Below are 22,979 nucleotides of genomic sequence, written 5' to 3'. Positions count from 1 at the left end.
CACTGACGTATAAATCTGGGAAAGGGAATCATTGATTATTAGTGTAACATTTTAATCTTAAAGGTACTTTGAGGTACTTACTTGTACTTTATTCTTGTGCTATCACTTCACTTCCACTACAAAACATCTGAAGGAAGTGTTCTTCTTTACTCCACTACTTTTATCTGACAGCTACAAATAATTAGTCAATCTAAATTCACATAGCTAACACATGATCAGTTTATATAACATGATGCATTTTTTAAGATCATATTAAGGAGTTAGCTCAACCTTTAACCAGCTGCTGTCATTTATCTCCTCTCACGTCTCCCTTTTGCTTCTTGCACTGCCATAATGTATCTGTCCACCAGAGGGCACTAGTATTCTACCTCATCAACCCTGCTTGTTCACCTGCTCACACACACACACACACACACACACACACACACACACACACACACACACACACACACACACACACACACACACACACACACACACACACACACACACACACATACACACACAGACAAACACACAAACACACAGTGATCTTTTCATCACTTCCAAGGACATTAGAATTACATTCATTTCCTGGAGACTTGCCATAACCATAACCACTACTTGCCTAACCCTTGCCCCTAACCCTAAGCCTAAACCTTAGCTGTTGCTGGCTGTGGGTTGAACCAAACCCAAACCTAACTATTCACAGTCTACTGAGCGGTTAGATTAAATAGGTTTACATTATGATTTGTCAGTCCACTGTAAGCTCAGCTGACATTCCAATATCTAACTTGTTCCTGTTAAAAGTTTCTTCTAATCTATTTTACCAATGACTGGTGATTCCTTCCATTCTTGTTTGACTCAGAGGTGTCTTTGTCTCTTTCTGCCCCTTTTAGTTGTCACTGTGGTTAAACCATTATACAGAAGTTAAATAATGTGTTTTATTGTATTGTCCATTCCAGACCGTGTCATCCCTGTTGGTTTTTATGATTGTGAAAGAGTGACTCACTTGCATTCCTTGTGGTATTAACAAGGACTTAAAAAGTATTACCTTTTTCATAGATTTTGAATGATAACGACACAGTTAAAACTATCCACACAAAAATAGCACCTTTATTATTATAATGTGGAACAACAGAGGTGATATTTTAAAATGAAATATTGATTGTATGTTACAGATTTGTCGGACAGGCAGCGATGGGCTACTCCACAGAATCAAGAGCTTTAATTAACTCTTGGATGGCCTCAAAGTGAACCCATGCATATGAGGCCACCAGCATGGAGAACTCTTTGAAGTCCACAGCCCCGTCCTTGTCCAGGTCCACATCTTGGAATATTTCATCTCCACATTCTCCTGCTTGCTGCACAGACAGAACACAGACATAAATCAATTTCAAACATTGCTTCTTCCAGGAGCAAAACATTTGAAAGGTTTCTGTCTTATGTATTGACCATTACATTTAAGTGTAGGGTGCTTTGCAGAAATATGTATTTATGAAGTATTCTAATGGATTAGACATATGAAATATAGTTCATTTTACCGTGATACTGTGCAGAAAAGTGTTAGGCCTTTGCCTATATAATGCATTTTATCAGTGACATGACTGAACCCATGGCACCAAGTCAAACCGGTATTCAGTCATTCCAGTTGCTTTCAATGCTCCAGTGTTACAGAGGGAATGATTCAACTCACGTCTACAAAAGAAGGCAGTTCTTCCCTCAGTAACTCCTTAAACTGCTGTTTGGTCAATTTGTCATTGTCCTTAAGTTTTTCGATGAAGACCATCATCATGGCACTCACAGCCTTTTCCAAATGAGTGAGTTTTTTTTCCGCCATTTCTGCAGTGTAAATGATTCCAGACAGATAATATTAGATTAAATAACTACGTTGTTCATCATCATTATCATAATAATTGTGACTAAAAGGGGAAGATGAAGGAGAACAGGACATGACTGATTGGACCATAAACACAATTCTAAGATGATCTGGATCAAAAAAAAATCTTATCTAGTTTTTCACACACCTGTCAGAATGTAAGGCAGCTTCACTGGAGACCTGTAATCACACACCGTACGATTACAGTTTTTCTCTATTGCTAAAACACAAAGCCCAGTACTCTAAACCAAATGACCAGTTGCCTAAACACATTTAGTAAAACTAACCCCCATTTGCCACAACCACAAACACAATTCACCTGTAGACACTGTTCACAAAACCCATCCCATTTTTCTCAAAACTCTAAACACATTTTGCCTTGCTAAAACACATTTTGCATATATCTCTGCTCCAATATGCATTGTGAAGCTCATGTGATGCAAAATGCCACCCACAGTCAGCAAAACTTGAACACAATGAACATGCCTGGTGTCATTCAGTAAACACAACGACTCGTAATTGAAAACACTTGTTGCAAATGATGTGACCACACATAAGTCAGTGCAGTTTGCTGAAGGTTCCAAACAAAAATGGATGATCAAGGCAGAAGAAGAGGAGTTTGTGTCAGAGGAGGGCGAGAAGCAGGCCAAAGAGGAGCAGGTCAAGGAGGGAGAGGAGCAGGTCAAGGAGGGAGAGGAGCAGGTCAAGGAGGGAGAGGAGTGGGCCAAAGAGGGAGAGAAGCAGTCCAAAGAGGAGCAGGCCAAGGAGGGAGAGGAGAAGGAGGGCGAGCAAGACAACGCATTTTCATTACAGATGAAATGAGAGCAACAGTCATTGACCACGTCATTGTCCACGGCATGACAATGACCGAAGCGGGACAATGAGTCCAACCAAACCTCAGCCGATTCTCAGTGGCCACCATTATTCGGGCCTTCAGAGAACACAACAGGTACTGTATGTAGTAGTTTTTTAGTCACTACACTAGATGTTTACAGTATACAGTAGTATAGTGGAGTGCACCTGCATACAGAAGTGCAATCATGGTTACAGTAAAAGTGTGTACTGCAAGGACCATTTCTGACCTTGTGGATAAGGCTGGCTTCAACCTCACAAGAAGGAGGAGGTGAGGCCGTAACATCATAGGACGGAGAGCTATGGTTGATGTGCCCGGCCAACGTGGAGGAAACATCACTCTCTGCGCTGCCATGAATTCTAGAGGGCTTCTCCACCGGCATGCTGAACTCGGTGCCTACAACACTGAGCGTCTCCTCACCTTCCTAGGAGAGCTCAGAGGTGTTTTGCGTGACCATGACCACCCGAATGCTGGGCCAGCTGATCACCACGACCAGCAGAATCCTGGGCCAGCTGATCTTCCCATATACGTCATCCTCTGGGACAATGTTAGTTTCCATCGCAGCATCCAGGTCAGAGAGTGGTTTAACATCAGTCAGCAATTTATTAATGTGTGTCTGCCACCCTACTCTCCATTCCTAAACCCAATAGAAGAGTTCTTCTCATCATGGCGGTGGAAGGTCTATGACCGCCAACCTTACACCAGAGAGAACCTTCTCAGGGCTATGGACCTGGCCTGTGATGTGGCTGTGGAGGCGTTCCAAGGCTGGGTGCGGCATGCCAGGGCATTCTTCCCACGTAGTTTGGCTATGGACAATATTGCTTGTGATGTTGATGAGGTCCTGTGGCCCGACCCAGCCCGACTGCCAAATACATATTTGAGAATAAATAAGGGTTGCTCAAATGCATCCTGTCATATAAAAAGAACAGTCTCACACTCTGAAAATTGTGTTTTAAATTTTTTTGGTAATGTGGTTAATGATGCTCAGTAGTGTTTACATTTTTGCAGGCCTTGAGCGGTATTGTGGTGTCAGAGTTTTCTTTTGAGCATATGAGCAACTGTTTTGGTGTGATGGGTTGGTTTTGAACAGAGACTTTGAGGCTGTGTGTACGCAGCTTTAGAAAAGTGTTTTGTGTTTAGAGTTTTGTGAAAAGTGAGGGCAGTATCGTGAAATGTGTTTAAGCAATAGAGAAAAACTGTAAAGGGTGTCTATCAAGACGCTTGCTAGCAGTAGTTCAACAACAATCAGTAATAATTACACAGATAAATCACTTTGATTTTGATTAGTGTCTAAACAATTATATTGCAGCAAAACAGGTAAAAAAAGTTTACTGAAAAACAATACTATGAATGAAAGGCAACACTTGTGCCCATGTTCCTACCTGTAAAGGTGAGTCAACACAGTGAAGAGAGGACCGACTGTGAGAGCTTAAATAAGGAGGTCAGCCGAGACACTCCCTCACTATGACACTCACTGATGTTTAAGGTATTCTTTCTGGCAGGTGTTTTTTGCTTTAGAAAAATATAGAACATCCCAGAAATCACTAGTTTTGATGACCTTATTTAGCTGATTTGTTGATGCTATATTGACCTTTATCAGAGCAGAATTAAAATTAATACTTTTTAACTATGGGCCCAGGGTGGATACATTGAGCAATATGGAATTCCGTCCACGAAGGTCTAGGGTTAGAAGAGCTTCCAAGCTCTATTATTTGACTACATCTTGCTCTGTTACAGTTTTTGCCAATTGCTTACACACATGTTGCAGACTTTGGCCCACTGTGTCAAAACTTAACACACAGGCCGGATAGGACAAAGCACATGGAGATAAACTTCTATCTTATACGGCAAAATTAACAATCCCATTTCAAAACAGTTTTTAGCATCAAAACAATACACACATGAACTTTTGAATTACTCTTTCCTAGCAGCAACAACACACAGATGTGCTTTATGCAAAACACAGCTGTATTCAGTACTTTGGATGGTTTTTGACTTTAAAAGTCTCATACAGATTTTTTTTGTGAAAGATTGATCCACTACAGTTGATCTAGATACATGAAAACAAAATGTAAACGCTTCAAATTTTTTATTTTATTTTGCCATTTCAGGTTTTTGCAAAAGTAAAAAAAGAAATGGTATAACTAGAATACAATTACTAGAATACTAGAATACAAGTTCTACAAAACATAGTGTTGTAGGGGAATGATTGGAAGACATTTAGACTATGGATCCTGTCTTCTGTTGGCATATGGCCACATCACCTCATCCAAGTCACAGACAATGTCCTCCCTTGCCAAGCAACGGGGGAAATATCGCCTTGCGTGACGTATCCAACCTTTTGCAGAATGTTTTGGAAAGATTGATCCACTATATTTTCAATTAGAAAAGAAAACAAGTTTATATCGCAATTTCATGGTTTTGGCCAACAAAAGAAAAAAACACAATAAATAGGTTGGATCGCAGTTCAACAAGCAATTCAGTGTGTCACTATGCACTCTGAAACAATTACAGTAAAAAAAAGAAGTGTTGTAAGGAATGGGGCAAGTGGATTATGAATCATTTGGATACCGCCTCCCGTTTGCGTCTGGCCACATCGCCTCATCGACATCACATGCAATGTCATCCTTTCAGAAGCAACAGCAAAAATATTCCTGATATCCAGTCTAAATGTCCTAATTATGGAGCTATTGTGTTGTTGGGCTGGACTCTCTGCCCAGGCTCCTATATTGTTAGGCAATTATCTATAACATGGTCCACTATAGTGACCCTGTCTCTGTCTGTTGTCTCCTTTGTCATCGTCCTCCTGCCGCTCTCTCTTGTCCTCTTCCCCTGACTCTTACTGTCTCACAAAGGAGCTGAGCTCACCTGAGGTCTATTTGTTATGCTAAGGCTCACACTGATTGTTATTGTATTAGCTTAATTTTTTATTTTTCATGTGTGTGAGTCTGTGTGTTTTTCCAATTTTAGTTGTGTTTTGTATTTTAAATAGATGTGTTTTCCCAAGGATTGCAGGTGATTTCCTTTTTGACCAATGTGTCTTATGTAAAACACTGTGTGTAGTGTTCTGCAAGAAGTGTGTTGCAGAATTTCAAACACCAAAAAGTTCCCAAAGTTAGAGGTTGTGATGCTTTGGGCATAGCAACCACTATTAGTGTTTAAGCATTAGGCAAAAACTGTAAGCATTCTCAGTTGTCGGTACTTTTTTAAAGCACAAACTCCTTTCAATAAGAATACACAATAATCAGTGTGTCAGAGTCAGGGAGTGTCTTGGCTGACCTCCTTATTTACAGTATAGTGTGTTCAATAGTGGCACAACTGAAGCGACATGTGCAAAACTCTTACAGTTTTTGCAGAATGCTTACACACATGTTGCAGAATTTGGCCCACCATCTGCCCAGCCTGGACACAGAGTGCAAACACCTAAAATGACAAAATAAACTATTTTTTTAAGCTCTTCTATTTTTGTTTTCATGTGTCTACAGTCAAGTGCGAAAGTTTGTGAACCCCTTGAACATTTTGGAATTTTATTTATTGTAACCATCATTAATTCATTTTTATCAATACCAGTATTTTTTATATGAAATAACAGATGTTTGTTTATCAATTCAACATTTTTATTTTCCAGAAATCAATTGTTAAAACAGATAAAACAAATTATTTGACGAATGTTGTATGTGCAAAAGTTTGTGAACCCTGAGCTGCATTGCTTAAATGGAGCAGGTAAACACAATCAGATGGGCCAAATTGAGTCATGAAATGGACCAATGTAGTGAGAGATCTTTAGGGAAGAAATTGGGCGGCACTAGATACAACAGAGATAAAACCAGGTCAGTTTAGGCTCACCAAAGTGAACCCATACAGGTCAGACATGCTAAAAGGGGAAACAATCTCAGAGGATCTCAGGAATAGAGTTGTGATGCTGCACATTTGTCTGGGGACAGCTATAAATTATTTTAAAAAAAGTTTGAGCTCCATCGGTCCACCGTGAGGCAAATCATCTACAAATGAAGAGCTTTAAGAGTGACTGAACATCTGCCTAGAAGTGGACTTCCTTCAAAAATATCCACAAGCGCCACAAGATAAGTGATTTTTCAGTTAAAAGCCAACCCAAACATTACATCTGGTGATTTGCAGACCTCTCTTGCAGCATCTGGGACAGATGTGCATGGTTCCACAATAAGAAGAAAACTCAGTCAACATGGCTTTCATGGGATGGTTGCTGAAGAAGCCTCTGCTCTCAAAAAAGAACAAAACTGCTTGTCACAACTTTGCCAGAGAGCACCTGGAGATACCTGAAGTCTTATTCTGTGGACAGATTAGTCAAAAATTGAACTGTTTGGTCATAACCAAAACCGCCATGTTTGGGCAAAAACGCAATTCTGCCTACCACCTAGAGAACCTTCTCCCAAGTGAATAATGGTGGTTTCAAATTGTCTGCAAATCTCCAGGTGTAATGTTTGGGTTGGCTTTTACCTGAAAAATCACTTTTCTTGTGGCGCTTGAGGATATTTTTTGAAGGAAGTCCACTTCTAGGCAGATGTTAAGTCACTCTTAAAGCTCTCCATTTGTAGATGATTTGCCTCACGGTGGACCGATTGAGCTCAAATTTTTTTTTATGAATTTATAACTGTCCCCAGACAAATGTGTAACATCAAAACTCTATTCCTGAGATCCTCTGAGATTTGTTTCCCTTTTAGCATGTCTGACCTGTATGGGTTCACTTTGGTGAGCCTAAACTGACCTGGTTTTATCTCTGTTTTATCTAGTGCCGCCCAATTTCTTTCCTAAAGATCTCTCATTACATTGGTCTATTTCATCAACCAATTTGGCCAACCTGATTGTGTTTACCTTGCTCGATTTAAGCAATGCAGCTCAGGGTTCACAAACTTTTGCACATACAACATTCGTCAAATAATTTGTTTTATCTGTTTTAACAATTGATTTCTGGAAAATAAAAATGTTGAATTGATAAACAAACATCTGTTATTTCATATAAAAAATACTGGTATTGATAAAAATGAATTAATAATGGTTAAAATAAATAAAATTCCAAAAGGCTCAAGGGGTTCACAAACTTTCGCACTTGACTGTATATGAACTGTAGTGGATCAAAATTTTTAAGCCAAAACCTTACAAATTCTAAAAATAGCTGTGTTTTGCATAAAGCACACCCGTGTGCTGTTGCTGCTTTGAAAGAGTTATTCACATGGTGCATGTGTGTATCATTTTGATGCTAAAAACTGTTTGTTTTTTAAAGGGATTGTTAGGTTTTGATTCAAGTCTTTCATTTTGCTGATAAATTAGAAGTTTATCTTCAAGTGCTGCGTCCTTTTCGGCCTTTGTGTAAAGTTTTGACACAAATTCTGCAACATGTGTGTAAGCATTCAGCAAAAAATTTAATAATTTAATTATCCTTCTATTGAGTTTTAATAAATGTCAACACATGCTGTGCAGCAACTTTTTGAAATCTTGAATGCTTGCCCCTCCCTTGCGTTGGCAGTTGTCCTTACATGACTGTAAAGCAATCTCAGGGTTTGCTTTTCTGTACTTTTCCAAAGCAGAAACATCTGCCAGAAAAAAATACCTTCAACATCAGGGAGTGTCAGAGTCAGGGAGTGTCTCGGCTGACCTCTTTAAGCTCTCACAGTCAGTCCTCTCTTCAGAGAGTGGACTCATCTTTACAGGTACGAACATCCACACATGTGATACTTTACATTTACAGCATGATTTATTTCAGTAAACTTCATACTGTGTCGTTGCAACAGAATTGTTTAGACAATAACTAATAATTAAAGTCAAAGTCCTTCATCTGAAGAATTACTGCTGATTATGTGTTGAACTATACTTCCAGCATCGTCTTGATATACGTATACTGTTTTTGCGTGGTGTGTGTGATTGCAGGTCTCCTTGCTCCAGTGAAGCTGCCTTACCCTCTGACAGGTGTGTGGAAAATATAGATGTGTAAATATATAGATCCAGATATTCTTTTCCAGATAGTATTGTGTTTATTATCCATTCAGTCCAGTTTGTTCCTGTTCTCCTTCATTTTCCTTTTTTTATCACAATAATTATGACGTTAATGATGATCTTTGGTATTAATTATATTACTTTCTGTCTAGAATCGTTTACACCTCAAAAATGGACAAACCACCTACTAGGATGGAAAAGGCTGCGAGTTTAATGATGGAGGTCTTCATTGACAAACTTGAGGACAATGACAAATTGACCAAAAAGCAGTTTAAGGAGATACTGAAGGAAGAAATGCCTCATTTTGCAGAGGTGATGATAATCTTTAAACATTTATAACATTTGGCTCATGGGAGAAGCGATGTTTGAAACTGAATATTTCATTTATTCAGAAATTGAAATTAGCAAAAAAGTAAATGTATCTCAACTTAACCCTCATGCCTGAACCAACTGAATTGAATTCTTACTTGATGCAAAATAAAAGAGGCACAATGCGTGAATATTTGCCCGTTTTTATTCATAGAAACTAACAAAGGCAGTTATGTTTGTATTGTGTCTGTGCAGCTGACGGGCACATGTGGAGATGACATATTCAAAGATGTGGACCTGGACAAAGACGGGGCTATGGACTTCCCAGAGTTCAGCATTGTGGTTGCCAGATATGTGGCCACTGACATGGCAATCCTTGGGGAATTACTGAAAGAATTTGCAATGCCGGAGATGGCAGTCTGTCCACCTTGTCCAGAGATGGCAATCTGTCCACCTTGTCCAGAGATGGCAATCTGTCCACCTGGACCAAAGGGGACGGTCTCTCAAACTGGTGGACCTGCACCATGCGTCCTAAAAACAAAAAAAAAATGAGAACTAAATACATAAACATTTGACCTATGTGCTTTCATATCACAATAATAAAGGGGTTTTTGTTCCAATCTTGCTTGCTTTTTGTGGATGATTTTCATTTGGTTATTATTTCCAAAGACAACCTATAATAAAAATCTAACTTTTTAAGGCCTTTATTATATTAATAACACAAAGAATGTATGTTTATTACCCTTTTTCACAATCATAACATCAAATAAGATAGCTTCTGAGGACTGTGCCTGTATGGGGGGGGGGGGGGGGGTGTGATAGCACAGTAGTACTGTAGATGGCCTAAATACTTCAATACAAATGGAAGTCTTCATTATTTACTTAAGTAAATGTACAAATGTTAGCTTATTATCATATCCGTAAACTCCACTTAGTTAAAACATCAAGAAAGTAAAATTACGTATCATGAAGAATGGGCACTGCATGTTGATTATTTCCTTATTTCTTTAATCAAATATAAACATTTTAACTGTCCACACATGTGTAACACTGACGTATAAATCTGGGAAAGGGAATCATTGATTATTAGTGTAACATTTTAATCTTAAAGGTACTTTGAGGTACTTACTTGTACTTTATTCTTGTGCTATCACTTCACTTCCACTACAAAACATCTGAAGGAAGTGTTCTTCTTTACTCCACTACTTTTATCTGACAGCTACAAATAATTAGTCAATCTAAATTCACATAGCTAACACATGATCAGTTTATATAACATGATGCATTTTTTAAGATCATATTAAGGAGTTAGCTCAACCTTTAACCAGCTGCTGTCATTTATCTCCTCTCACGTCTCCCTTTTGCTTCTTGCACTGCCATAATGTATCTGTCCACCAGAGGGCACTAGTATTCTACCTCATCAACCCTGCTTGTTCGCCTGCTCACACACACACACACACACACACACACACACAAACACACAGTGATCTTTTCATCACTTCCAAGGACATTAGAGTTACATTCATTAACCATATGAACCATAACCACTACTTGCCTAACCCTTGCCCCTAACCCTAAGCCTAAACCTTAGCTGTTGCTGGCTGTGGGTTGAACCAAACCCAAACCTAACTATTCACAGTCTACTGAGCGGTTAGATTAAATAGGTTTACATTATGATTTGTCAGTCCACTGTAAGCTCAGCTGACATTCCAATATCTAACTTGTTCCTGTTAAAAGCTTCTTCTAATCTATTTTACCAATGACTGGTGATTCCTTCCATTCTTGTTTGACTCAGAGGTGTCTTTGTCTCTTTCTGCCCCTTTTAGTTGTCACTGTGGTTAAACCATTATACAGAAGTTAAATAATGTGTTTTATTGTATTGTCCATTCCAGACCGTGTCATCCCTGTTGGTTTTTATGATTGTGAAAGAGTGACTCACTTGCATTCCTTGTGGTATTAACAAGGACTTAAAAAGTATTACCTTTTTCATAGATTTTGAATGATAACGACACAGTTAAAACTATCCACACAAAAATAGCACCTTTATTATTATAATGTGGAACAACAGAGGTGATATTTTAAAATGAAATATTGATTGTATGTTACAGATTTGTCGGACAGGCAGCGATGGGCTACTCCACAGAATCAAGAGCTTTAATTAACTCTTGGATGGCCTCAAAGTGAATCCATGCATATGAGGCCACCAGCATGGAGAACTCTTTGAAGTCCACAGCCCCGTCCTTGTCCAGGTCCACATCTTGGAATATTTCATCTCCACATTCTCCCGCTTGCTGCACAGACAGAACACAGACATAAATCAATTTCAAACATTGCTTCTTCCAGGAGCAAAACATTTGAAAGGTTTCTGTCTTATGTATTGACCATTACATTTAAGTGTAGGGTGCTTTGCAGAAATATGTATTTATGAAGTATTCTAATGGATTAGACATATGAAATATAGTTCATTTTACCGTGATACTGTGCAGAAAAGTGTTAGGCCTTTGCCTATATAATGCATTTTATCAGTGACATGACTGAACCCATGGCACCAAGTCAAACCGGTATTCAGTCATTCCAGTTGCTTTCAATGCTCCAGTGTTACAGAGGGAATGATTCAACTCACGTCTACAAAAGAAGGCAGTTCTTCCCTCAGTAACTCCTTAAACTGCTGTTTGGTCAATTTGTCATTGTCCTTAAGTTTTTCGATGAAGACCATCATCATGGAACTCACAGCCTTTTCCAAATGAGTGAGTTTTTTTTCCGCCATTTCTGCAGTGTAAATGATTCCAGACAGATAATATTAGCATAAATAACAACGTTGTTTATCATCATTATCATAATAATTGTGACTAAAAGGGGAAGATGAAGGAGAACAGGACATGACTGATTGGACCATAAACACAATTCTAAGATGATCTGGATCAAAAAAAAATCTTATCTAGATTTTCACACACCTGTCAGAATGTAAGGCAGCTTCACTGGAGACCTGTAATCACACACCGTACGATTACAGTTTTTCTCTATTGCTAAAACACAAAGCCCAGTACTCTAAACCAAATGACCAGTTGCCTAAACACATTTAGTAAAACTAACCCCCATTTGCCACAACCACAAACACAATTCACCTGTAGACACTGTTCACAAAACCCATCCCATTTTTCTCAAAACTCTAAACACATTTTGCCTTGCTAAAACACATTTTGCGTATATATCTGCTCCAATATGCATTGTGAAGCTCATGTGATGCAAAATGCCACCCACAGTCAGCAAAACTTGAACTTGGATAAAAAAAAAATCTTATCTAGATTTTCACACACCTGTCAAGGCAGCTTCACTGGAGACCTGTAATCACACACCGTACGATTAAAGGGTGTCTATCAAGACGCTTGCTAGCAGTAGTTCAACAACAATCAGTAATAATTACACAGATAAATTACTTTGATTTTAATTAGTGTCTAAACAATTATATTGCAGCAAAACAGGTAAAAAAAAGTTTACTGAAAAACAATACTTTGAATGAAAGGCAACACCTGTGCCCATGTTCCTACCTGTAAAGGTGAGTCAACACAGTGAAGAGAGGACAGACTGTGAGAGCTTAAATAAGGAGGTCAGCCGAGAGTCGAGACACTCCCTCACTATGACACTCCTTGATGTTTAAGGTATTCTTTCTGGCAGGTGTTTTTTGCTTTAGAAAAATATAGAATATCCCAGAAATCACTAGTTTTGATGACCTTATTTAGCTGATTTGTTGATGCTATATTGACCTTTATCAGAGCAGAATTAAAAAGGTAAATAATTACTGTGTTCATCTCTCCATCAGTGTGGTTACCTTAAGGTCACACAGTCAAACTGTTCTTAACATTTCGCAGACAAGAACTACATACAGAGGGTGGATCTTTAGTTACTTAATAATGTTGTGTGTTCTTTTTGTTGGTCCCCTTCACAGATTGGTGCAGAACACACATGCTGAGCCAGTTTGCAGATTGAAAGTTAATGCAAAAGTTGTGATACAGAAGCATTTTTGGGTGCGGTGTATGTTATAAATAGAGAGCTGGTTAGGCAAGAAATGAAGCCAAAGAAGAATCACAAGACTCCTGACAGCAGTCTGAGAAATGAACTGAGACTTTACTCAAGTAAAAAATCAAGATAAAAAAATAAAAGTGGGAAAAACCTTGGTGCACAAATATTCCAGTAAAAGTCCTGTAATTATCGTTGAAGTGGAACAAAAAAAAATAACATGAAGTTCTTTGTAACCTTACACCAAACCTTGGTTGACCTAATGCCATATTGCTTAATGCAGTGGTTTTCAAACTGTGGGGCGCGCCCCCCTGGGGTTTTTTTTTTTGTGTTTTTTATATTAAGATCACGGCATAGCTGGACAAGAGTTCTTCTGCATCCTTCCTCTCACTGCATTTAAATGCATTCATTATATTACAGAGAAATAGGTCTCGTTAAAGAAAAAGAGCCAAGCCCAACCCAGAGGACCCTGAATACATTTTTTTATTTTAAATTATTATTTTTATGGAAAATCCATGTGTCTTTCTTCAATAGCTTCTAATTCATCAGACCCAGTGTCTCAAAATTATTTGTTCACACAAAGTGTTCTTACTTCATTTTTCTCTCAAAGTGCACCAGATTCATAGCCTGGCATTCCCAGACCTGCCACTAGGCGCTGGCAAATTAAATTTGCTGTGCGTGTTGTCCTCTATCGTTCAAGATATCAGGGTCTGGATTTCCAGGCTACCAGATTCATGCATTTCACTTTAAAAAGGTGAAAAAAAATCTCCAGGGGGGGGGGGGCATACCCCCGGACCCCCCTAGGAGGGTCTGGTTCTCCACTGGCTACTATTTTCCTCCATCAGGACATTGGAGGCTCTAGCGAAAAAACACTGGGTGTGTGAATGACATTTAACTAGTCAATAATTTGGGCAAATCTGTCTGCCTATCTTTCTCACTCCGCTGCACACTCAGTCACTACTATCCAGTTTAAAGGAAGCAGGATTAAAACACTGGATTAAGATGTTAAAATGTATTAACAAATGTGTTTAAAAACACACAAATTGTTTTAGAATGTTTCAAAAATATGTTTAAATTTGTAAAATAATTAAAAGATCTTTCAAAACACACAGGGATTTAGAAGAAAATTTGTTCTCTGAGGGTGGGGGGGGGGGGCTCACTCTCTCACACTTTGAAAACCCCTGGCTTAATGTATCCCCTGAACATAATTTAAACTGTCTTTGAGCATATCATCAAGGACAATGCTCCAAGAGTCACTATCCAGTTGGGAAACATCAGGGAAGAAGTCTTTTATTGAAGAGATACCACCTCCTCAATAACTGATTGCCTGAGACAATGAGTTTTGTTCATTCAGCCTTAGACGTTGTTGAAGAGATTCCGCTTGCGAGAGTTGTTATAAAACCTCAGAAAGGAGGGAAAGTCTGAGTGCAGGGGGCTGGAGGCAGGGGGATGTGGTTGGGCTAATTTATATAATCTTTAACAATGCATCATGTTATATAAACCGATCATATGTTTTGTATGCACACCTTCTGAATTTTGTTGGAGTGGAAGTGAAAGTAGCACTACATGGAGTACTCTCATAAAATACAAATCACAGAATAGTTTTTTTCCTCGCTGCTCTATGTTGATTTCACAGCTTTAGTTACTTTTTAGATTCAAATGCTACATAAATAACAGATTATTAATTTACAGAAATATGTTGCAATGTAAAAAAAATTATCTATATGTACATTACATTTTTTTTTATGCGGTAATAATCCAGAGTATGTAATAACATTACAGTGATATGCAGGGCCCATTCTTCATGATGAAGTCATGTGACTTTTTCTGATGTTTCAAAGTGCAACTTGTGCAGTGTCAGTATGTGCTTCCATATTTCGACCACCAGATGTCCTAAGATTCATTTATTAAATATACTTTACCAAAACGGTCCCAAGATCTTTATACAGACGAGTAAGAAGTCCTCTGTCTTTATCTTGAATTCAAGTGGAGATACCACAGTGATACAATATGATCTGTAATAAGCAAAAGTCCACCATTAAAAAAGTTTAAAAAATCCTTAGCATCAAAATATACAGTACAAAAAGTAAAATGGTTTTAGGTGTTAAAGCATCAATCTAAATCTATAATGTAATAAATAATCAAATTTATCAAATACCGTACTTGATTAAATGTACTTAATTACTTCCAGCCACTGGCTTTATAAGAGGATGCAATAATAAGAAAAATGAACCAACAAAGATCAGGGGGAAAAATACTTGCAGTCTATATATTGTTTGTTAAGTTCAATTATGGTCTGAATTTAGATACTGTGGTCCTAAAGCTAGAAACACAATATGGAAGACAACACTGTAAACTCACTTTTGACAAATAGCAAATTGTGTCAGTTCCTCAGACAGAGGATCATTAACATAGACATTAATATTAATCCAATCACTTAATTGATTGTCACTCGGTCATTGAGGGACTAAACATCTTGTTTGGTGAAGTTATCTTGCAGTGTGTGCTAAATTGCTGCTGATTGGCTTGGCTGCTGACAGCACTAAGCACCATTCATTGACTCCATCAGGTTTTGCTGTCAGTACAATGCAGCAGGCTCTTTTCTTTGCCTGTTATAAATCAAATTTAAATAATTGACTGTCATGATGTCATTAAGGATTCGTCTACAGAGAATCAACAAACAGCTCAATGGACCTGGTTGGTACTCCTACCTTGCACATAGGCATGAGGGCGATATGAAAATGTCCAATTATCCTGGAAAAATTAACTCTGACTCACAATGTTATCTAAGTAATCAACAAATCATAGCCTACTTACAGTTTTTAAAATGGCCCCAAAAACATTAGAATCACTTTACATTTTGTCAAACAATATTTGTATTGTATCAAAGATAGGACAAACACCTTTATTTAGTGAAAAACAATTTTCAACATTGTACTTTTTGTTGGGGACACAATGGGCAAATTTAGCCTTCTGCCAAGGAAACAGCCAAATTGAGGAATTAATGACCATAGAAATTAATCAAAGGATACCGCGCCCCCTTGAGGCAATTTAAAATAAATGAGGAAATCAATATAGGGCTAAACCAAACGCAGTTTTCGAGACTCACATTCAGGATTTTACACGAACTGCTTTTTATCACGTTAAAATGAATGAACATCCTGCCATATGGTATTAACGTAAAGCACAAGAGAACGTTTCATTTGTAATATGATTAGACTAGTTTAAATAATAGGAGAAGATTAGACGAGTATGAATCACATAATAGTTTTATCAATATGATTAATCTGTAGGATAATTACGTCAATCCTAGGCCTACTATAGATTTAAACAATTTATGGAATGGCATATTAACTTATTCATTTACATTTTGACATCTTCACTCTACTGGACAGTGGGTAAAAGTTAGTGCAACTATGGCAAACCTAACGATAACTTTATTACTACAGTGTTACCGCCCATCTACAGAGTCCACCGTGCAGATAACAGCGTGACTCACGCTCACAAACCACGGCAGCAGCCAGGGCGGCGCCTGACTATAAAACCCGCTGTTGCACTTCTTCCCTTCCCCACCTCTGATCCTCCCCAACTCTACTCTCTGCCGACCACGGTAAGAACTAACGGTACACTGCTTTGTCTAACGGAATCCTGAAGCTACAACCTCTTGGGTGTTTAAGAATTCTAAAGGATTTTTAACTTTGAACTCTTCATCAGTGACTTCCTAAAGTCAAGCATGATTAATGATTTTCTTTTTAGATATAGTTTATTTTACAGATAGGCCTAGTTCAGTAATTTCATCTGCTGTTTAGTCTTTTTTTATCATCATATTTTTTATAAGTAGCCTATGCAGTGTGTTGTATGAATATTATTTCCTAGAGTTTGCCTGTGTTTTCCTAACTTTTAAAATTACTGTGAACTATTCAAAGATTTCTAAATTTGTCTAATACAGTAAGCTAACTTCAAGTCTTACTCTCAGCAGTTCATTGTGCCTGTACACTGGTCACTGTACTTATTGTATTGTTAACACAGTTGAGTCCAGACAGCCCATAAAGTAGGTACACAAAAAGGGTGTGGTTGTCTTGTGGGCATGTACACACATGCACTATGGTTGCTGTGGTGTCCCTTACTCATTCGTTGTACGAATTCCACAATTCGGAGCCTCCTCGCATGCTTCTTTCATCATTCAGATGAAGTTTTCCATTCCCTCTCAGATAGAAAAACACACAACAGTGGTTTCCCCTCCCACTTCTCATGTTTAACTCTTGCCACTCATCAGCAGTGATTTCAGAAAGGTTGGAGTGTTTTGTGACTGTATTTTAACTGTGTCACTATGTGCAGTGGTTATTTCCGCCAGTCTTCTTCCTAACAACCTAATAACAGACTTTTCGCAATCCTCATGAGAGTTACTCATTGTCGGGATGGGCGTTGGAGCAAAGGGCTAAGTGTTACATCACGTCTTCCTGCAATACAAGAACATATACATAGCTAAACAGAGCTATATTTGTTTACAGTACAGTCTGACCTTAATTTTACCCAAAACGTGCATTCATTCTCTGCAAGATCCTGCGATTGAGCTACAGTAAGTGTCAGTACATGAGATTGGCAGTGTTGAAATCCCATTGCAGCGTTGCTTGCAAGTAGAAAGCCTCTGTTTACACTGGGAGGATCAGCTCCTTGGCTTTTGAAATTCCCCCTCCCCTTTCAATTCCTTAGATAAAGTTATCAGTGGAACAGTTTCTAGTATTCTGATCTGTCTCATATCACAGTAAAAAGTGCCTTTTTTATCATCACGTCTTTTCCGTTTCTTTTTTCTGAGATCTAAACTCTGTGCTATCATTGATCATAATTAACAACTTTCGGTTTGTCTTTCAGTCGAAAAAACACACACACTTCAGCAACCATGCCTTCAGAACTGGAGACAGCGATGGAGTCGCTCATCAAGGTGTTCCACAAGTATGCTTCTAAGGACGGCCGCAGCGGCACACTCAGCCGGCGAGAGCTGAGAGAGTTGATGGAGAACGAGCTGTCTAATTTCCTCAGGGTGAGAATGGACCAACGTGTACATTATAATCACATTGTCCAGAATTAAAACACACTGGTTCATTTGTATATCAATTAACACATTACACAGTGTTAGCCAAAGTTTTCTTTCTCGATGCCCCCCTTCTCACACCTTTTCCCCCCAAACCCAGTCTCAGAAGGACCCTGCTGCTGTGGACAAAATCATGAAGGACCTGGACACCAACGGCGATGGCCAGGTGGATTTTGAGGAGTTTGTTTCCCTGGTTGTTGGACTTTCCATTGCCTGTGAGCAATGCTATCAGATGCAAATGAAGAAGATGGCGAAGAAGTAAACCCGCAGCGGAAAGCGAGACCAGAAGAAACCAAAAAAGCATTTCAAGTTTTTGTAAAGATAGTTTTTGTCCATTAAATACACTGAGGAATATCAAACCTGTTCTGTCTACTGGTCATTGTATGTGAATGTCACTATTTTTGCCTGCATGTTAATGGACATTGTCTCTCATTTGCTTATAAAAGCATGTCTTTGTTCTTGAGTTTTTTTTTAACTTATAGATCTAAAAAGCTAATTGGACACAAAGCCCCAATCGCATCTGTTTCCTAGCTATTGGTTTGAGATTATTCACACTTTGGTGAAGCTCATTCCAGAGAGCTGACTTCCTTGACAATCGTACCAGCGAGTAGAAGTGTGATGACCTCCTTCCCACCTGTATTGCATTGTTTCACTGAGTGTGAAAGTACAGACAAACCACTCCTTCTTTTGATAAAGCTTATCGCTGCTCCAAGGAATCTGATGAATGCTCCGGTTGTGAACACACCTCTCTGTTAAGCTGACGTTGCAACTCTTCAAAGTTACAGATAGTGTGATAGGGTGCTTTATAACTGAATAAAGTTTATTGCATTCTAGTCAGTTGTTTGCCCTGGGAACGTGGAAAAATGTAGAGGGCTTGAGTCACGGGGATTAGCGCAACAGTACTCCACTGTTTTTCCATGAAATTCTTTTCATTGTGTCCGGTGAAAATTGGATTACACCAGGGAGACGATCGGGGTAACCCCATCCTTTCTGAATCTTGTTGAAGAGAAAAGGGACTTTTTTGTTGCTCTTAGATGTAATCTCTCAGGCAACACTTCTGCCTCAGACTGTGTGCTGACACCGACAAGTTGTATTCAAAAATGGTGAATTTATGGTTTCTGTGATAAATGCTTTTGAGCCATGGTTGAATTTAGTGTATTTCCCAATATAGAAGGCAGACCTTTTTACCGCCTAAGGAAAGGCCTGCCTGGAAGGCTAAACTCAGGGTGAATATGTCTCACAAAACTCTTGAGCCCTGCACACACCTCTTTGGGCAGGGCCACAGACTGTGGCCTACCAATGTTCATAGTTACAGGGCAAAAACACTCAAGTTGCTAGGGTACAATGCTCTGTGTGTGTGTGTGTGTGTGTGTGTGTGTGTGTGTGTGTGTGTGTGTGTGTGTGTGTGTGTGTGTGTGTGTGTGTGTGTGTGTGTGTGTGTGTGTGTGTGTGTGCGTGTGTGCGTGCGTGCGTGCGTGCGTGCGTGCGTGTGTGTTCAGTTGACATAAGCACCACACCCCTGTGACCCTCAGCTGAGTGGGAATTCCTAGCCTTCTGACGGTTTTCTTAACATCATCTTTTGTTTGGTAGATGTATTTTCTGCTGAAGGCATATCACATGTCTGAACTCATGTTATACAAACATGATAAAGCATATGTTTATCATCTGGCCTAAAACGATCTGATCATTATTTTCAAAGTTGAAGAACTCTCAGAGCACAAAGCAATAGACCATCTGTGATGAACACGCCTTAATATCATAGATAGTAGATCATGACCTGCCACAACCTTTGTCGATGGCAAGAATAAACCTGAGTATAGGCCTAGGCCTATACTCACTGTTTTTATGATTTCTCAATGTATAGCCTACTGAAGGAAGGTGTGTGTTGGTGTGTGACTTCATAATGGGGCAAATGTTCACTTATGCATGACACACCTTCCAACTCACTCGTTCGTTATGGACATGTTCATTTGTGAAACAATAGCAACAATGTTCTGAACACCCCCGGCCCTCCTCCGAGATCCGGATTGTAGCCGTAGCCATGAGAAATTAGGCTACATCAAACCATTGTGATGGTGTAGCTAGCTGATTATGTAGGCTAGGCTGTATACGTTGTTGAAACGTAGGCTATACGCTGTTTATTCCAGTGTTTGTTTCCCCTTCGCTGTCTAGGTTACTGTTTCACTCGGATCAGAATTTAGAACTATTTGAAACAAATAATAGCCTAACCATAGGTGAGACCATTCTGAATAAAAATTGGTAACGCTTCACGATTGGGCGTGTCATCTTTGCGCAAGGGACCATGCTAATCTTCTCTGTATCGTTCCAATTTTAGTATACGTGTTAGTTTCCTAACACAGTTACTCAAACGTGGCTGTGCATTTTATATACGGAGCGTTGCGCAGGACTGGTCTGACTCCCGGTGTCAACCTAATACGGTCGCTTGAATCTTTAACAAACACAACAGTAGGCTAAAATATGTTCTGCTGAGAGTGCGGTATTCACCGGGGGGTAGATTTTGACCCACTTTCGGTACCATTTGTCTGCGCTGGGGATCACCAAAGAGCATTTGAAAATCTATTCAAATGAGCCGTGACGTCATGAGGCAGGGTTTGGAGCGCCGCATACGGGGTTGTTGTTTCAGAGTCCAAAATAACTCATATGTAGGCCTATCATGTCATAACTGCTTCTACTCAAAATATTAAACTCTAAACTTTGTTTTTAATGTTTTCTTTTCTGTTTTTATCTGCCGTTGATTCTTCCAGACTGTTGTCACTCCAGCTCTTGGTGCAGTTTCAGAAACTCTCCACCAGGTGTCGTCCTTAGACCGTCTATGAAACACCACCAATTAACACACATGAACGAAGTTACGTTCAGTTAGTATAAGAACAGCCATTCCTATTTTTGAGGAAGTTGGTATTTTAATATAACGTATCATGAGGGTAATGTAGCGCTATGATCTGCATCATTTAATGCTTCATGAAGTTTCTCATTTCTCAGATGCACTGGGAATGTAGGCCTATCTGATTTATTTTGATTTTGAACTTTTGATGCATTAGGCTATTTTGAATTATCGGGATAGAGACTAAATTATACAAATACTGCTGTAATTTGATGCAATCCAGCATGCAATTATTAGTGGCCTAATACTTTAAAGACTGTAAGATTAGTCAAAGTTACCACTGCAGATTTTTTCGTGAATCACATCTGGATATACAGAATGTGGTTCCCATGGATACTTCCTCCCTTATTTGGTGTATCTCAGTGAGTAAGAGGGAGAAGGAAGAAAGTATGAGTAATGTTTTCCACAAGCTCTAAGATTGAATTTGCTATAAATTCTGTTGCAAAATACATGAATGTTATTCCGGTGATCTGAAAGTGACTTGACTCTGATTTAAACCTGCAGTGTGTAGAATTTTGGGTTTTATTTCCTAGCAGATTTTGTAGAAAGTATAAGTACATTTAATTTAGTGCATAATAGCTGAAAAACATTTTTTGAATAATTTTTTTTTCCCTTAGAAAGGGTCTCATATATGTCCATATTTCTGCATATTTTGGACCAAGGCCTAGTGCCGCCATCTTGAAAGTGTCATAGTTGGAATGTCATCAGGTGCATTGTTTAAAATTTAGAATTGTTCTTGTCCTTGAAAGCCACTGTAGCTTCTGTTATTATTCGAAAGGGTTGGGGTTACCCAGGGAGTGTTGCATTCTAGAACTTTCTAGAACTTACTTGATGATGTCATATTACACACTGCACCTTTAAGTTGTTAAGAGACCAACAACAATCATAGCCGGACTGAAAAGGAGAGACATGAACAGGCCTGACAGATGATATCTAACTCAACGTACATATAAAAACAAACCTAAAGATGCATGAAGTTCCCAGTTTTAATTTGAATGTCTCTGATTTCTGGTCTCTGTGTGACTCATGAGCTTCAGGGACATGCCTGTGAGTCACGGCCTCCACCACAAGATTGCAAAGACCCGCTTAATTCTACCATAACAAACTACGCTCAGTGAGTCACTGTGACCGAGCTACTCATTTAAGAATAATGTGCATCTTAAACAATTACCTGGAAGAAGAAGTCATTTATATGTGTATACAAACAAAAACACCAGACATTTTTAAAAAAAATACACATTAAAGGAGTCCTCTGATACTTATAACTTAAAATGTGCATCTGTTCATTGATTTATTCTCCTTTATTGTGCCAGGAAGTAAACTTTTGAAGTCGACCAGCAAACAACTTGACACATTGTGTCTCAAAAGTCTGAAAAATCTATTTGGGATTTGTTGTACACCAACTCTATCAACTTAAAAAAAAGAGTGAGAGAAGGGGGAGTTATGCTTCAAACTGCCTGTGCAAAGATTTGTAATTAATCATTGAAGTTATACTTTGGGTAGGGGAAAAAACTTCTTAAAAATGCAGGGGTAGATACAGACTAAAGGGTGTGACACAAATTGTGTGACTTCTACAAAGAGCAGCTGTATGTGACTACATCGTTATAAAAAGTGATTCAGTTCACTGAAATAATTACTGAAGCCCTCCCTTTAGAAGCCTGCAAAATGACTTTCAATCTTCAATGGGCAAGAGAAATGCAAATAAATACAGTTTTGGTTGGATGTTTGTCACATAAACTCAAAAGTTAATAAACTGTAAACAGTAAGGGGGAAAATCTAAACAAAATACATTGCATTAATGAGCATATCAATTGTTGTTTTAAACTTAACTATAGCTCTAAGAAGCACATAAGTCTGAAGCACATTTTTCTTCTACGTGTCTTTCGCTGTTCAGTGTTTATATAAATATTTGCAGCTTCAAATGCAATCTTAAGATCATAACATTAAGAAAAATGTTATATGAAATTATGCATGAATT

At 38.7% G+C, this 22,979-nt stretch overlaps 2 protein-coding genes and 2 long non-coding RNA genes across 4 annotated transcripts; 2 read left to right on the top strand and 2 right to left on the bottom strand.

Moving 5' to 3' along the window:
• Nucleotides 1-1,077: 1,077 nt before the first annotated feature.
• LOC307264542 (protein S100-A1-like) lies at nucleotides 1,078-2,038 on the bottom strand. Its single transcript, XM_080045963.1, has 3 exons — nucleotides 2,007-2,038; nucleotides 1,676-1,821; nucleotides 1,078-1,343 (listed from the first exon to the last, which is right to left on the bottom strand). The coding sequence occupies exons 2-3, from the start codon at nucleotides 1,817-1,819 to the stop codon at nucleotides 1,185-1,187; spliced, it is 303 nt and encodes a 100-aa protein (XP_079902089.1). The 5' UTR covers nucleotides 1,820-1,821; nucleotides 2,007-2,038; the 3' UTR covers nucleotides 1,078-1,184.
• A 6,245-nt stretch (nucleotides 2,039-8,283) lies between these two features.
• On the top strand, nucleotides 8,284-9,610 carry LOC307263915. Its single transcript, XR_013845298.1, has 4 exons — nucleotides 8,284-8,398; nucleotides 8,616-8,654; nucleotides 8,834-8,993; nucleotides 9,246-9,610. It is a non-coding gene; the product is annotated as an uncharacterized lncRNA (long non-coding RNA).
• A 1,405-nt stretch (nucleotides 9,611-11,015) lies between these two features.
• LOC307263817 lies at nucleotides 11,016-12,414 on the bottom strand. Its single transcript, XR_013845291.1, has 4 exons — nucleotides 12,308-12,414; nucleotides 11,945-11,976; nucleotides 11,614-11,759; nucleotides 11,016-11,281 (listed from the first exon to the last, which is right to left on the bottom strand). It is a non-coding gene; the product is annotated as an uncharacterized lncRNA (long non-coding RNA).
• Nucleotides 12,415-16,484: 4,070 nt separating this feature from the next.
• On the top strand, nucleotides 16,485-18,462 carry LOC307263861 (protein S100-A1-like). The gene is made up of 3 exons (XM_080045146.1): nucleotides 16,485-16,617; nucleotides 17,880-18,048; nucleotides 18,200-18,462. Exons 2-3 carry the CDS (start codon nucleotides 17,908-17,910, stop codon nucleotides 18,359-18,361), a joined length of 303 nt encoding a protein of 100 aa, XP_079901272.1. The 5' UTR covers nucleotides 16,485-16,617; nucleotides 17,880-17,907; the 3' UTR covers nucleotides 18,362-18,462.
• The last annotated feature ends 4,517 nt before the right edge of the window (nucleotides 18,463-22,979 follow it).

The sequence above is a fragment of the Ammodytes marinus genome, assembly GCF_949987685.1.
Source record: "Ammodytes marinus genome assembly, chromosome: 17".
NCBI lineage: Eukaryota > Metazoa > Chordata > Actinopteri > Uranoscopiformes > Ammodytidae > Ammodytes > Ammodytes marinus.
The sequence above is the reverse complement of the archived record's forward strand: the minus strand, read 5'-3'. Positions and strand labels throughout refer to the sequence as shown.